This window comes from Arachis hypogaea, chromosome 19, assembly GCF_003086295.3.
Source record: "Arachis hypogaea cultivar Tifrunner chromosome 19, arahy.Tifrunner.gnm2.J5K5, whole genome shotgun sequence".
In the NCBI taxonomy this organism is placed as follows: domain Eukaryota; kingdom Viridiplantae; phylum Streptophyta; class Magnoliopsida; order Fabales; family Fabaceae; genus Arachis; species Arachis hypogaea.
In genome coordinates, this window is record NC_092054.1 from 42,863,724 (window position 1) to 42,877,909 (window position 14,186).

General features: G+C 35.7%; 1 protein-coding gene across 1 annotated transcript; it reads right to left on the minus strand.

The window, feature by feature from the left end:
• Nucleotides 1–3,199: 3,199 nt before the first annotated feature.
• On the minus strand, nt 3,200–4,081 carry LOC112778293 (protein FAR1-RELATED SEQUENCE 9-like). The gene is made up of 2 exons (XM_025822628.1): nt 3,679–4,081; nt 3,200–3,573 (listed from the first exon to the last, which is right to left on the minus strand). Exons 1-2 carry the CDS (start codon nt 4,079–4,081, stop codon nt 3,200–3,202), a joined length of 777 nt encoding a protein of 258 aa, XP_025678413.1.
• Nucleotides 4,082–14,186: the final 10,105 nt, after the last annotated feature.

The following is a 14,186-nucleotide window of genomic DNA, read 5'->3' on the forward strand; positions in this document are numbered from 1 at the left end:
ACAATTAAGGGTGGAACATCAAGAGCACTCCATCATGCTTCATGAAATAAGAGAAGATCAAAAAGTAATGAGGGAGGAGCAACAAAGACAAGGAAGAGACATAGAAGAGCTCAAGGACATCATTGGTTCCTTAAGAAGGAAACGCCACCATCACTAAGGTGGACTCATTCCTTGTTCTTACTTTCTCTGTTTTTCGTTTTCTATATTATGTGCTTATCTATGTTTGTGTCTTCATTACATGATCATTAGTAGTTAGTAACATTGTCTTAAAGTTATGAATGTCCTATGAATCCATCACCTCTCTTAAATAAAAAATGTTTTAATTCAAAAGAACAAGAAGTACATGAGTTTTGAATTTATCCTTGAACTTAGCTTAATTATATTGATGTGGTGACAATGCTTCTTGTTTTCTGAATGTATGCTTGAACAGTGCATATGTCTTTTGAAGTTGTTGTTTAAGAATGTTAAATATGTTGGCTCTTGAAAGAATGATGACTAGGAGACATGTTATTTGATAATCTAAAAAATCATAAAAATGATTCTTGAAGCAAGAAAAAGCAGCAAAGAACAAAGCTTGCAGAAAAAAAATAGAAATAGCGAAAAAAAATAGAAAAAGAAAAGCAAGCAGAAAAAGCCAAAAGCTCTTAAAACCAAGAGGCAAGAGCAAAAAGCCAATAACCCTTAAAACCAAAAGGCAAGGGTAAATAAAAAGGATCCCAAGGCTTTGAGCATCAGTGGATAGGAGGGCCTAAAGGAATAAAATCCTGGTCTAAGCGGCTAAACCGAGCTGTCCCTAACCATGTGCTTGTGGCGTGTAGGTGTCAAGTGAAAACTTGAGACTGAGCAGTTAAAGTTAAGGTCCAAAGCAAAAAAAAAGAGTCTGCTTAAGAACCCTGGACACCTCTAATTGGGGACTTTAGCAAAGCTGAGTCACAATCTGAAAAGGTTCACCCAATTATGTGTCTGTGGCATTTATGTATCCGGTGGTAATCTGGAAAACAAAGTGCTTAGGGCCACGGCCAAGACTCATAAAATAGCTGTGTTCAAGAATCATCATACTGAACTAGGAGAATCAATAACACTATCTGAACTCTGAGTTCCTATAGATGCCAATCATTCTGAACCTCCATGGATAAAGTGAGATGCCAAAACTATTCAAGAGGCAAAAAGCTATAAGTCCCGCTCATATGATTGAAGCTATGTTTCATTGATGGTTTGGAATTCATAGTATATTCTCTTCTTTTTATCCTACTTGATTTTCAGTTGCTTGGGAACAAGCAACAATTTAAGTTTGGTGTTGTGATGAGCGGATAATTTATACGCTTTTTGACGTTGTTTTTAGTATGTTTTTAGTAGGATCTAGTTACTTTTAGGGATGTTTTCATTAGTTTTTATGTTAAATTCACATTTCTAGACTTTACTATGAGTTTGTGTGTTTTTCTGTGATTTCAGGTATTTTCTGGCTGAAATTGAGGGACTTGAGCAAAAATCAGATTCAGAGGTTGAAGAAGGACTGCTGATGTTGTTGGATTCTGACCTCCCTGCACTGAAAGTGGATTTTCTGGAGCTACAGAACTCGAAATGGCGTGCTTCTAATTGCGTTGAAAAGTAGACATCCAGGGCTTTCCAGCAATATATAATAGTCCATACTTTGGCCAAGAATAGACGACGCAAACTGGCGTTCAACGCTAGCTCTCTGCCCAATTCTGGCGCCCAGCGCCAGAAAAGGATCCAAAACCAGAGTTGAACGCCCAAACTGGCACAAATGCTGGCGTTCAACTCCAAGAAGGACCTCTACACGTGCAACACTCAAGCTCAGCCCAAGCACATACCAAGTGGGCCCCGGAAGTGGATTTATGCATCAATTACTTACTTCTATAAACCATAGTAGCTAGTTTATTATAAATAGGACATTTCACTATTGTATTAGATATCTTTTGATCCTGGATTGTATCTTTTGATCACTTTTAGATCTCTAGACCTCCATAGGAGGCTGGCCACTCGGCCATGCTTACCTTCTATTCACTTATATATTTTCAACGGTAGAGTTTCTACACTCCATAGATTAAGGTGTGGAGCTCTGCTGTTCCTCAAAGATTAATGCAAAGTACTACTATTTTCTATTCAATTCTTCTTATTTCGCTTCTAAGATATTCATTCGCACTTCAACCTGAATGTGATGAACGTGACAATCATCATCATTCCCTATGAACGCGTGCCTGACAACCACTCCCGTTCTACATTAGATTGAATGAGTATCTCTTAGATCTCTTAATCGGAATCTTCACGGTGTAAGCTAGAATGATGGCAGCATTCAAGAGAATCCGGAAGGTCTAAACCTTGTCTGTGGTATTTCGAGTAGGATTCAATGATTGAATGACTGTGACGAGCTTCAAACTCGCGATTGCCGGGCGTAGTGACAGACGCAAAAGGATAGTAAATCCTATTCCAGCATGATCGAGAACCGACAGATGAATAGCCGTGCCGTGACAGGGTGCGTTGACCATTTTCACTGAGAGGATAGGATGAAACCATTGACAAGGGTGATGCCTCCAGACGATTAGCCGTGCCGTGACAGGGCATTTGGATCATTTTCCCGAGAGAAGACCGAAAGTAGCCATTGACAATGGTGATGTATCACATAAAGCCAGCCATGGAAAGGAGTAAGACTGATTGGATGAAGATAGCAGGAAAGCAGAGGTTCAGAGGAACGAAAGCATCTCTATCCGCTTATCTGAAATTCTCACCAATGAATTACATAAGTATTTCTATCCCTATTTTATTAATTATTTTCGAAAAGCCCATTACTATTTTATATCCGCCTGACTGAGATTTACAAGGTGACCATAGCTTGCTTCATACCAACAATCTCTGTGGGATTCGACCCTTACTCACGTAAGGTATTACTTGGACGACCCAGTGCACTTGCTGGTTAGTTGTGCGAAGTTGTGAACCATGGTATTGGCATCATGTGTTTGGCGCCATTACCAGGGAAAGAAAGAGCAATGAATTTTACATAATAAAAGTGTAATCACAATTTCTGTGCACCACTACTCCACTGACTACATTCACACTCCATATGGTCAGTATTGTGATCATAAAGTACGTTGTATATATGTTGCCTCCTATCACACTCTTTAACTTTTAACACAACAGTAGTTGATATATTTTTCTCATTTATTATATCTAATGCGACCACTCATTGAATCTCCTTTTTTACTTCTCCAAGAATCTTCCTTGTGTAAAAATTTGCAGCAGAAAGCTCTAATGCTTCTAACCCAGTAGTTGGAATGGGCTCCCCATACACCGTCTTAAATTGAGAAAATAATTCATTGTGTTTATAGTCCCTAAGAGCATGCTCAAGATTTTGGACCAACTCTAGAAGACTTTGGCGATTGCAAATAAACCTCTTGATGAAGTTGTTTATCGCCTCACACCTTGATGTTGTTCTAAATCTAGCACAAAATTTATCCCTTAAGTAAGCTCTTGCCCAACTTTTTCTCTTTTCATATTCATTTAGAACCCAATCATTTTCCTCCAACCCATATTTTTTTATCATATTCTCCCAATATTCTTCAAATTCATCCGGATGCCATGGAACATACAAACATCTTCTGAAGTCGTTGGAAAAATTTTTATTTTTTATGTTTGCCGTTATATTCTTCTAAATGTGCAAACCACATAGTCGGTGAGTTGCATCTAGGAAGATTTTTTGAATTGCTGCCTTCATTGCCTCATCACCGTCTGTGACCACAACTCTGGAAAACTTGTTCAGCATGACTTCTAGAAATTTTTGCAACAACCACATGTATATTTTCGTTCGTTCGTCCTCTACCAAGGCAAAGCCAAATATACATATTTGGCGGTGATGGTTACAACCCGAGAAGATTACCAAAGGCCTTCTGTACTTATTCTTCCGGTAGGTTGTATCGAATGCAAGCACATCTCCAAAGCACTGATAATCGGCCCTACAATTGCCGTTTGCCCAAAATAAATTTCCCAGCCGACCTTCATCAGTAGCACTATACCTTGCCATAGCCATGGGGTCGACATCGGCTTTTCCAAGTAGATAGCTAATCATCGCATTGGAATCCCTACCAATGAGCTTTGCACGACGAGTTATTTGAATGTGGTTATTCAGGTCCTTCTTTGTGAACCTGACATGGTATAACCATCGGCTTGGCCTACCATTAGTCCCATTATTTTAGAGGTTAGAAGACCATGATCATGCATGGTGTTTGCCTGAGCCTTTTGTGCCTTAGTCAACCCTCAGTGGTTTGGAATTAGGTGTATCAAGCATTGTGGGACAAGATTGTGATTGTGCTTCTCGACTAATTTTTTAACCCTCCAAGTCAAAGTTTTTGTGTCAAAATACAACGCAAGCATGGCTTCACAACCAGTGCGAGTCAGCGCTCTATGCTTCCTCTTCCTATTCGAATTAGATATGTATTTCTCGGCTCTCTTTCCTTCCTTGTTGAAAAAAATGCCTTCTGCATTGTGTTCCATCTTTTTCACGTGCTATATCACACTTGAAAGCCTTTGCATGACTAGTAGTAGTATTTTATTACTTTTCGAGTTAAGTTATTTATTTTGATCTTTTATGCTTATTTTGAAAGATGTCTCATGTATTGCTCACTGAGCTAGAAAAACCAAAAGAAAAAGAAAAGAAGTAGTAAAATGCATGACACTTAAGTTATATGTTATGAGTTATTATGATTACTTTGATGTGGTGATATTGTCTATGATTCTGAATGTATGAACAGAACAGTGCATATTTGATAGTGAAGTTAAGAATGTTGATTCTTGAGGTATAGGAACTTAGAAAAATATTACGGATTCTCTAACTCAGTGAGAAATTGATCCTTGAAGCAAAACAAACAGCAATAATAATAATAATAATAAAAAGCAAGGTCCAAGGCTCTGAGCATCAATGGTTAGGAAGGTAAAAAATGATTAAAAGCTCAAAGAGTTGTTTTCCTAACCATATACTTATGGTGTGAATGTGTCAAGTAATCCTTGAGGCAAAGCACTAAGAGTCGAGACCAAATGCAAATACAGAGTATGCCAAAGGATCTGAGCACCACTGTCTGGGAGAAATAAAAAGAAATAAAAAGAAAAATTAGAACTCAAAAGAATTCCCCAGTTAAGTGCTCGCTTGTGGTGTTATTGTATCAAGTTAAGCTTGAAGACAAAACATTTAGAGTCACAGCTAGGCTCAAGGTGCAAAGCACCAAAGAAAAGATAAGAAAAAACTGTGTTCAAGGATCAATCAGAGCTTCAAGAGGAAGAGAGTCCATAATATCGTACGGGTTCTAGTTATGAGAGATATCAACAATTCTAGGCTTCAAAGGATAGTGAGACGCTGAACCTATTCAGAATTAGAGTACCATAAGCCCCACTCAGTAATTGAACATGAGCTTAAACGAACACTCAGGTCTTAGGCATTTTCTCTTCTCTTCTCAGTCCTATATTGTTTTTAGTTGCTTGAGGACAAGCAACAATTCAAGTTTGGTGTTATAATGTGTGAGCATCTTATACCCGTTTTTTGCTTATTTTCTAGTTAAATTTAGTTAGAATTTAGTGAGTTTCGTTATATTTTAGTGTTAAAATCTTCTTTGGATACTACTTTGAGTTGTTTTGGTATTTTTATTATTTCAGGTGAAATTCGAGCCAATTTGGCAGAGTTTTGGGCAAAAAGAGGAAGAAAGTGGATGTTGTCAACCCTGACCTCCATGCGCTCCCACGCGCCTAACTTGAGCTACAAAGGCCTAATTAATGCAATTCCAACGTTGTTCGAAAGCTAACTTTTAGAGCTTTCCATCGATATCTAATAGTTTATACTTTTCTTCTGGAATCACTGCCTTGAAGGGCGCTAAACGCTGAGCTTGGCGTTTAGTTCCCAGGAAAACAGAACCAGCCCCCAAGCCACTGACAATTCCGGTGCTGAACGCTAGAAGTGCGGGTCAACCTCACCCAAGGGAGCATTTTTTTTATGGGATTTAGCTTTTAATTATTATCTTATCTTTTATTTTTGTTATTTTTATTTACAAACAAAATCCTTTAGATTTAGAATTTAATATTTTATTTTAGTTTTAAATCAAATTAGGTTAGATATAAAAGGGAAAAGATTCACCCTTTAGGGGGATCTTCTCACTTCTGCACTTTCATAATTTTCAGAACCCTTGTTTTCTCTGTAAGTCATGAGCTACTAAACCTCCTTGGTTAAGGTTAGGAGATCTATTTATTTCTATGGATTGAGACTATTACTTTCTATTTTAATTAATGTATTGATTTAGTTTTAAGGATTACTTTCATTCTTCATTTTATGAATCTGGGTGGAACGAAAGTATGACCCTTATTCTAGATGCGTTCTTGTGACCCTTGAAAGAGGTCTTTCACCTGAACACAGCTTGAAAGTAAATTCCTCCTAAATTGCTAATTACTTGAACTACTCGGGATACGTGACATATAATCCTCTTAGCTTTGGGTAATTAGGATTTTTGTGGCCATAAACTAGATTTGAACTTAACCCTCTAATCGGAATCAAGTGACCAAGACATTGGCCGTTGATGAAGGTTAGAGGAGACTAAATTACTAAGACATTAGGGTTTGGTCAATTACAGTTTGCCATGAAATGAATCTTACATGATTAAAATAGTTAGTAAGAAAACTTAATCCGAAAAAGTAAACATATCCGATACCTTAACTGTTTTCTCTTATTGATTTCGCACCAATTCTCTTATTTGCTTCCTTTACTCTTGAGTTACTTTTAATGCTATTTCAATTCACCAAACCAAATTTTCTATTTGCCTAACTAAACCAATCAGTTGACCATTGTTGTTCAGCCATCAGTCCTCGTGGGATCGACCCTCACTCACCTAAGGTATTATTTGGACGACTTGGTGCACTTGTCGGTTTAGTTGTGGACATTCTAAAATTTCGCACCAACTGCCCATCAAAATTAAATTCTTTATTTTATCATCTAAATTTTACTTGTGCTTATACTTCCATAATTCCTTAAAAGCTATTAGTTGTAATTAAATTACATCCTTTGAAATCGTCACTAAAGATTACGAATCATGAAGTAGCATAAATTATAACTTATAAGCCTATTATAGTTCAATGGATATCCAGATTTTGTCCATCAAAGATGATCTATTCGAGACATTCATGAAGGAGAGTATTGGACCCTGCAGAGCTGGAGTTGACTTCTGACAAACTGCACAGGTTGTTAGTTACACACATTATCCCTCTTTTTCTATACTAAAAAAATCATATATGTATACAACTTAAAGGAACAAATTGTTTACTATTTTTTATGTTGATGCTCTGTATACAATATTTGTAAAAGAAAAACAATGCATCAATGAAAAGAAAATTTCAGTTTCTTATTGAAATTTACACCAGTGAATGTAGGATGATAATTTTTCTAATCCTGATGGTTCAATGACTCAATCTACTCTCAGCTACCTTTTTCTTAAATTATTATTATTATTATTATTATTATTATTATTATTATTAAATGATGTTTTGAAGCTTTATTTTGTATCGTCACGGTAAATCTATTCAGTGTTTATTACTAGCATTCTGCTTGGATATTGCTATCTTAGCAACTTTCTTTAAACTTCCTGCACAGAATGTTATTGGCTTTCAGCGAGAGGGCAAAGGATCAGAAGTTTCCAGAAAATGCTTCAGATCAAGAAATGCTCAAGATAGTCATGTCTAGGTAACATAGATGTTTCCTTGCCTATAATTGGAATATGTCACATTTAGAACTATCTCAAAATATGGTCGTAATATAATGGTAAGGTTTTTGTGAACTATGAAAGAGATATATGATTTGTCCATGTGCAAGGAAATGATATTTTGACCAGGACAATGCTGGAGCTGGACCAAATTCTACGAGCAAATGAAATTAACTTTGCAATTCTAGCTGCATTACCTGCTTTCATTCTCTCTCTCTTACTCATCATGTTAGTGCGTGCATGGTTGAAATAGGTGATCCCCCTTTTCTCTCTTCTTTCTCTTAATAGTTTGAACAAAAGCACAAACCTATGTCTTAGTTCTAAGCTCTTGCAAAAGCTAATATGCGCTCCAAACTGAAAAGTCCTCTTACAAAATGCCTAATAATAATAATGAATTTTGATAGTAAAATGTTCTAGTATTATCATGATTGTTTAATGTACAATAAAATAGAAAAAAGAAATCATGAATTCCCCACTTGGTCTAAAATCTAATTTCTAGTTTAATTGAACCAGTTGATATAGCTTTTGACATACTGCAGCTTCATCAAAATGGTAGAGTTGCTTTGATTACACTCTGCACAGATTTTCTAAAAGCTTCTTACTCCTTTGTATGATTCTTAAAACCAGTATGTGGGAACTAACAAAATTTTATGTATTCATATATCGTATATTTGGCATGATTTTCAATATACATTGAGTGAATCATATATGGTGAGCTGCATACCAAGAATGCTTTTTGGTATGTTTCTAACTGCTTACACAAACTACATAAGCTAATTCTACTTTAACTTCTATATCCACCATCCATCAAAAACCCAATTATGAAACCTCTAAATTTAGACATTACTTAAAAAATTCATTGGATGATTAAAATTATTGGCTGAATGCACAGATGATATTTATATGTTATTGTTATATCAGAAGCAGATGAATCAGAATCTATCCCTAACTCCCAAAACAAAACGACAAGTCCCAACTAAAGGATTTCTAGAAATAACCACACCAAGCCCATCAACCCTTAAAGCAGAAATTGATAAATTAAAATCAAGTTATGAAGAGAAACTGCAACATACCAAGAGGAATTATGGCCAAAGGAGGCCGAGACGACTGTGAGCAGAATGAAGGCATGGAACTGACTGCTAGACAGTGACGAGATAAGGAGTGACAAAGACAAATCCTGGGACCTGCTACGTTTGCCGCCAACGATGACAATGGCAGGAAAGGTGCACGATCGCGACTGAGTGCTAGACTGGAGACAGTAAGAGATACCCATTCCAAGAGAGCGACGATGAGGTTGAGTGCGACACCAAAGTCTGTGAGAGAGACCGAAGTTGGGAGAGGGAGAGAACTTGGGCGGGAGAGCACGTAGTGAGCCACAGAGCTCGAGCTTGACATTGAGGGAGGATATTTAGGATTGCTGAATGGCGTCGTTCTTGGATTTGAAAAAAAAAAGAATGATCCAATCTGATTATGTAAGTGGGCCGGATTGAACCGGATCTGATAGTTATGGCATGGACAATTAGGTTTATTGAAGTTATTATAAAAGACCGGTTTTCTGGTTTTAATCTTCAAATCATTAAACCGGTTTATTAAATACATCCAGTCATAGTTTGACACCTAAGCATCCTTAAAAAAAAATGTTTTACAGCAACTTGATGGGAGTATTCTGCCAAGTGAAATATTAACTCGCAGATATAACTTATAAGTATCCACATATGTATTTTAGACAAATAAATTTATATAGTGAAATATAAAATAGTTTCCAAAATTTTTTAAAAATCTCAAAACATTTTTTAAAAATTTTAAAATAATATTTTCAAATATTTTTAATCTTTTTCAAAAATTATCGTCTTATAATATTTTTGTTGATAAAAAATAAAATATTATTAAAAATGTAAGATCCAAAACTTTTAAAAAAGGGCTATCATGAGCTAATTTTAAATTCAATATTTTTGTAGTTTTAATTTCAGAAATTTATTTATTAAAGATAATTAAAGCAAGTTTCGATTAATTGAATTTGAAATAAATTAAGATTATTATCCAATTTTACAATTATTGAATTATTTTCTATATTTAAATTATAAAGTTGGTAGTTATGAAATAATAAGAATTTTATATGATTTGGACTAAATAATTAATATTTTAAAATATTAATACTAGTATTTTGGGAAAATAAAGAATTTAATTATATTATTTCTAATTATTGGATTTAAACATTTTATTCAAAATAATTTGTGAAATTGATGAACAAATAGTATTTTTATACATTATTATTGTTGGATTAAAATTTATTTCTAATTATTATATTATCTCTACTTTTATTTGAAATTACAAAACTATCCTTAAACCTAATTTTACTAAAACCCTAATTCCCAAATTGGGAGCTCCCAGGGCAACCACCGGCAAGATTCAGAGAGAGAAGCTTGAGGAGAGGGAGAGATCGACGGAGGGAGGGTTTCTGTTTGTGCGTCCGTGCCTCCCCGCCTCAGATCCGTCGCCGTCTCCACTGCCTTTCACCGCCGCTGATGTCGTCCGTCGCCGTCGCTTGCCATTTGGAGCGCCTGCATCGCTGTTTCCACCGTTCTGCTCACCGGGTGTGGCGCAGGTGTTGCTGGAACCACCATCAGGGCTGCCGCTACTCGGTGTAGTTGTTCTTCCCTTGTTGCGGTAGGCGTTTTCATTTCGGAATGCCCTTTCATTTCGGAAAGCCCTTTTAGTCAGTATTCTGTTATGTTTAGTTAAAGACTCTGAGGCTTGGTAACATAGGTTCGAGTTCTGATTGTTGCATGTCACTTTTAAGTTATTGTGGTTGCTGAGAAAATGGTTTGGAGCTGAGGATTGCAGTTGCCGTCGATCTCGGGTTGAGGCGAAAGGGACTCTGTGAGGCGTTTGGGCTATGGTTTCGCGTATTGAGGTAGGGGCCTTTTCAGAAAAAGCATATTTTATATACTGAAATTATTATATATGGATATTATGTGGTAAAATTATAGCCTTGAGTGATTGTATAAGTCTTATGTGATGTTAGTTGTCTTGGATGAATATGAATGCTTGTGTGACTGGATTATTATTCGGTTTTGTAAAGCAGATTGTTATTGAAGTGCTTCTTTAAAATTTTTTCTTAAAAAGTTGTTGAAATCAAGTTTAATCTGTTGTAAAGGAATGGAGTCCGAAATTGTTTTTCTTGAAAGATGAGAATGATATGATTTTTCGGAATCGGTCTGATTTGAAATTGATTTAGTTTTGAACCCGTGGAAGGGGTTGTGGAGTGGTTTGGTTGGGACCCGAAAAAGGTGGCAGAGTCCAAGTTTTAGGGGAGGGGCTGCCGAAATTTCTATAAAAACCTTAGACTTTGTTTGAAAAGTTATTTAGAAAGGCTTGGGATTTGAGAAATTGTATTATTTGATTATTAAGAAAATAGTTATGTTTTCGAGTTTCCTTTATTTGAGAAAAATATATGTCTTGAGTTCGATCTACTTAGAAAGGAATTACTTTGCCATTTTGAATCACTGAAGAAAAGTTCTATGTTCTAATATTGATTTTTAATATAAGAAGGGCTTATGCTTTTAGTTAGACTTAAGGATTTCGTTTAGTGGAGCTTTTAGTGATTCTGAAGAAAATTAGATTCTTGATTGAATAATTACGTTTGTGACATTTTAGAAGAAGTCAGAGAATTGGTTTTAAGGAGGAACCTAAAAGTGGTTTTGATTTAAATGAATCGGTTTCGTTTCAAGTGAATTGGCTTTGGATTGGGTTGGGACTTCTGACTTTATATGATCCGGTTTTATAATAAACTCTGTTTTTATTTATTTAAACCAAGAATCTATGATTTTAAGAGTTTCAATGAATTTTTAAGAAATTGAGATAGGTTGTCCTTCCCTAAAGTCTTGAGACTCTGCTGAGAAATTTCTATTACCAAATTCAGTTATGGGATGATTGATTTTTGGAGCTTTCATAAGAGATTTTTAATTTGGCCTAGTTGCCAAATTGTTTGGAAGTTTTAGAAGAATGTTGTGGAAATGTGGCTTGTTTTGAAAGAGGAAATTTCTTTTGAGAAAGATAGCTTATAAGCTAGAAGTGATTTGAGAAAGCGGATTTTGAAGTTAAGACTGAGATGAATTGAATTTGATTTTCAAAGAAAAGTGCTTTGGGAAAAGATTTATGGCTTGAATGATTTTATGAGTTCTATTATGTTGGATGGTGCAAGTGTTATTATGTTATGAGCCGGAATGGCTGTATATGATAATGAATTATAACTGTTTGTGGAATATGTTATGAGCCAGAATGGCTATATATGATAATGAATCATGGCTGGTTGTGGAATATATTATGAGCCGGATGGCTGAACATGAATATGAATGGTTATTGAATTGATAAAGTTATTGTTGAACTTCCAATTATCTGAGATACGAGTTTTCCTGGGTAGAAGCAGTGGCTAGCCACCACGTGCTCCAGGTTGAGATTCGATACTCTGCTGACCCTATGTCGTAAGTATGGCCGGATACTGTGAAAGTTCCGGATGAGCTTGCCCCCGTGAATATACACGACAGAGGGTGTTGGATGTGAATTATGATTATGACTGTGAATAACTCGAGTTGTGGATGCACGACAGAGGAACAGTCCAATGGTTAGCTACCAGGATTTGTCGGGCTGGCTTTATAACCGACAGATGAGACTCATCAGCCACTAGGACAGGCATTCATCATATGCATCTATGTGACATTGTTTGGGGTGTGCATATTGTACTTGATTTGCCTATGTGATTAATTGTGTGTAACTGTTAATTGTTCTACTTGATGTAACTACTTGTCTGTGCTTGAGTTTTTCCTATTTGTGCTTGCGACTAAAATTCTATTGGATTGTGGTGGATTGGCTGTTGTTTGGACTATTTGGGCCTAGGGCCGTGGTTGATCATGAGGTGGGCCGAAGGCCACTTTTGGTTGATGTTTCTGATTTAGAAAAGTATGAAAAACTAATCTGGTTCAGCATAGATGAACTTTTGAAAGGCTTTTGAATTTCTAAGAAATGAACAGTTTTCTCTTTCAGAAAAGATTTCAGATACTTCCTTTTTTGTAAACCGTTGTTTTTGAAAAGATACATAAGGCGGTTTTTAATCACTGTAACGGTTTTACCTTCACGTATCCTATTATAGTAATTCTCAAAAACCCTCTGCTGAGAACCCTTTCGAGGATGATGTTCTCACCCCCCTACAAATTTCCATTTTCAGGATATGGACGCAGAAGTCACGAAGAGTTTATCTAGTTGTTGTCGTAATGTTTTGCATTGCTTTAGTTATTATTTATTGTTCCCTCGCCTTTATCTATATACATTCTGTAAGAGGGATAGGAATTGTATTAGTTAATGCTTGTAAAATTATTTAATATATATACATATGTATGTACTCTTTGTGAGTTTTGTAAGTTGTATGGTATGTATGGATGTACGTTACCTAACAAAAGTATTTTGGAACGGTATTGCAGTTTGAAGTTTTAAACAGGCTCATATTTTAGTATTAAATAATATAAGAATCGTCGTAATACCCGAGCTATCAGAGTGGCGCAGCCGGAAGCTTGACTTTTTGATAGTTAGGGTGTTACAAAAAAATATATAATAAATAAAAATACAAAAAAAAAAACAAAATATATACTAAAATATAATTTTATTTATTAATACTAAAATATCATAAGAAATAACATTATTTAATCATTAACATATGATAGTTATATTGAGATGATATATGTAACACCCTAACTACCAAAGTTAACGCTTCCGGCTGCGCGACTCTGATAGTTCGGACATTACGACGACTGTTATACTATTTAATACTAAAATATGAGTCTGTTTAAAACTTTAAACCATAATACCGCTCCCAAAAATACCTTCGTTCGATAACGTACATCCATAAATACCATACAACTTACAAAACTCATAAAGAGTACATCCATATATATATATATACCCAATACAATTCCTATCCCTCTTATAGAATATATCAAGATGAAGACGAGGGTACAAATAATAATCTAAAGCAATACAGAGCATCTCAACAACAACTAAATAAACTCTTCGTAACTTCTGCGCCCATACCCTGAAAGGGGAAAAATGTAGGGGGTGAGAATATCATCCTCGAAAGGGTTCTCAGTAGAGGGTTTTTGGGAATTACTGTAATAGGATACATGAAGATAAACCGCACCAGTGATTAATAATCGACTTATGCCTCTTTTCAAAACAACGGTTTACAATAAAAGTAAAGTCAAAAATCTTTTCTGAAAGAAGAACTGTTCAATTTTCAAAAGCTCAAAAGCCTTTCAAAACGGTTTATCTATGCTGAACCAAAACAGCCTTTCATATTTTATTCCAAACCAGAAACACAAAACCGAAATCAACCATCGATTCATCTCATTTCAACCACGGCCCTAAGCCCAAACAATCCAACCATCAACC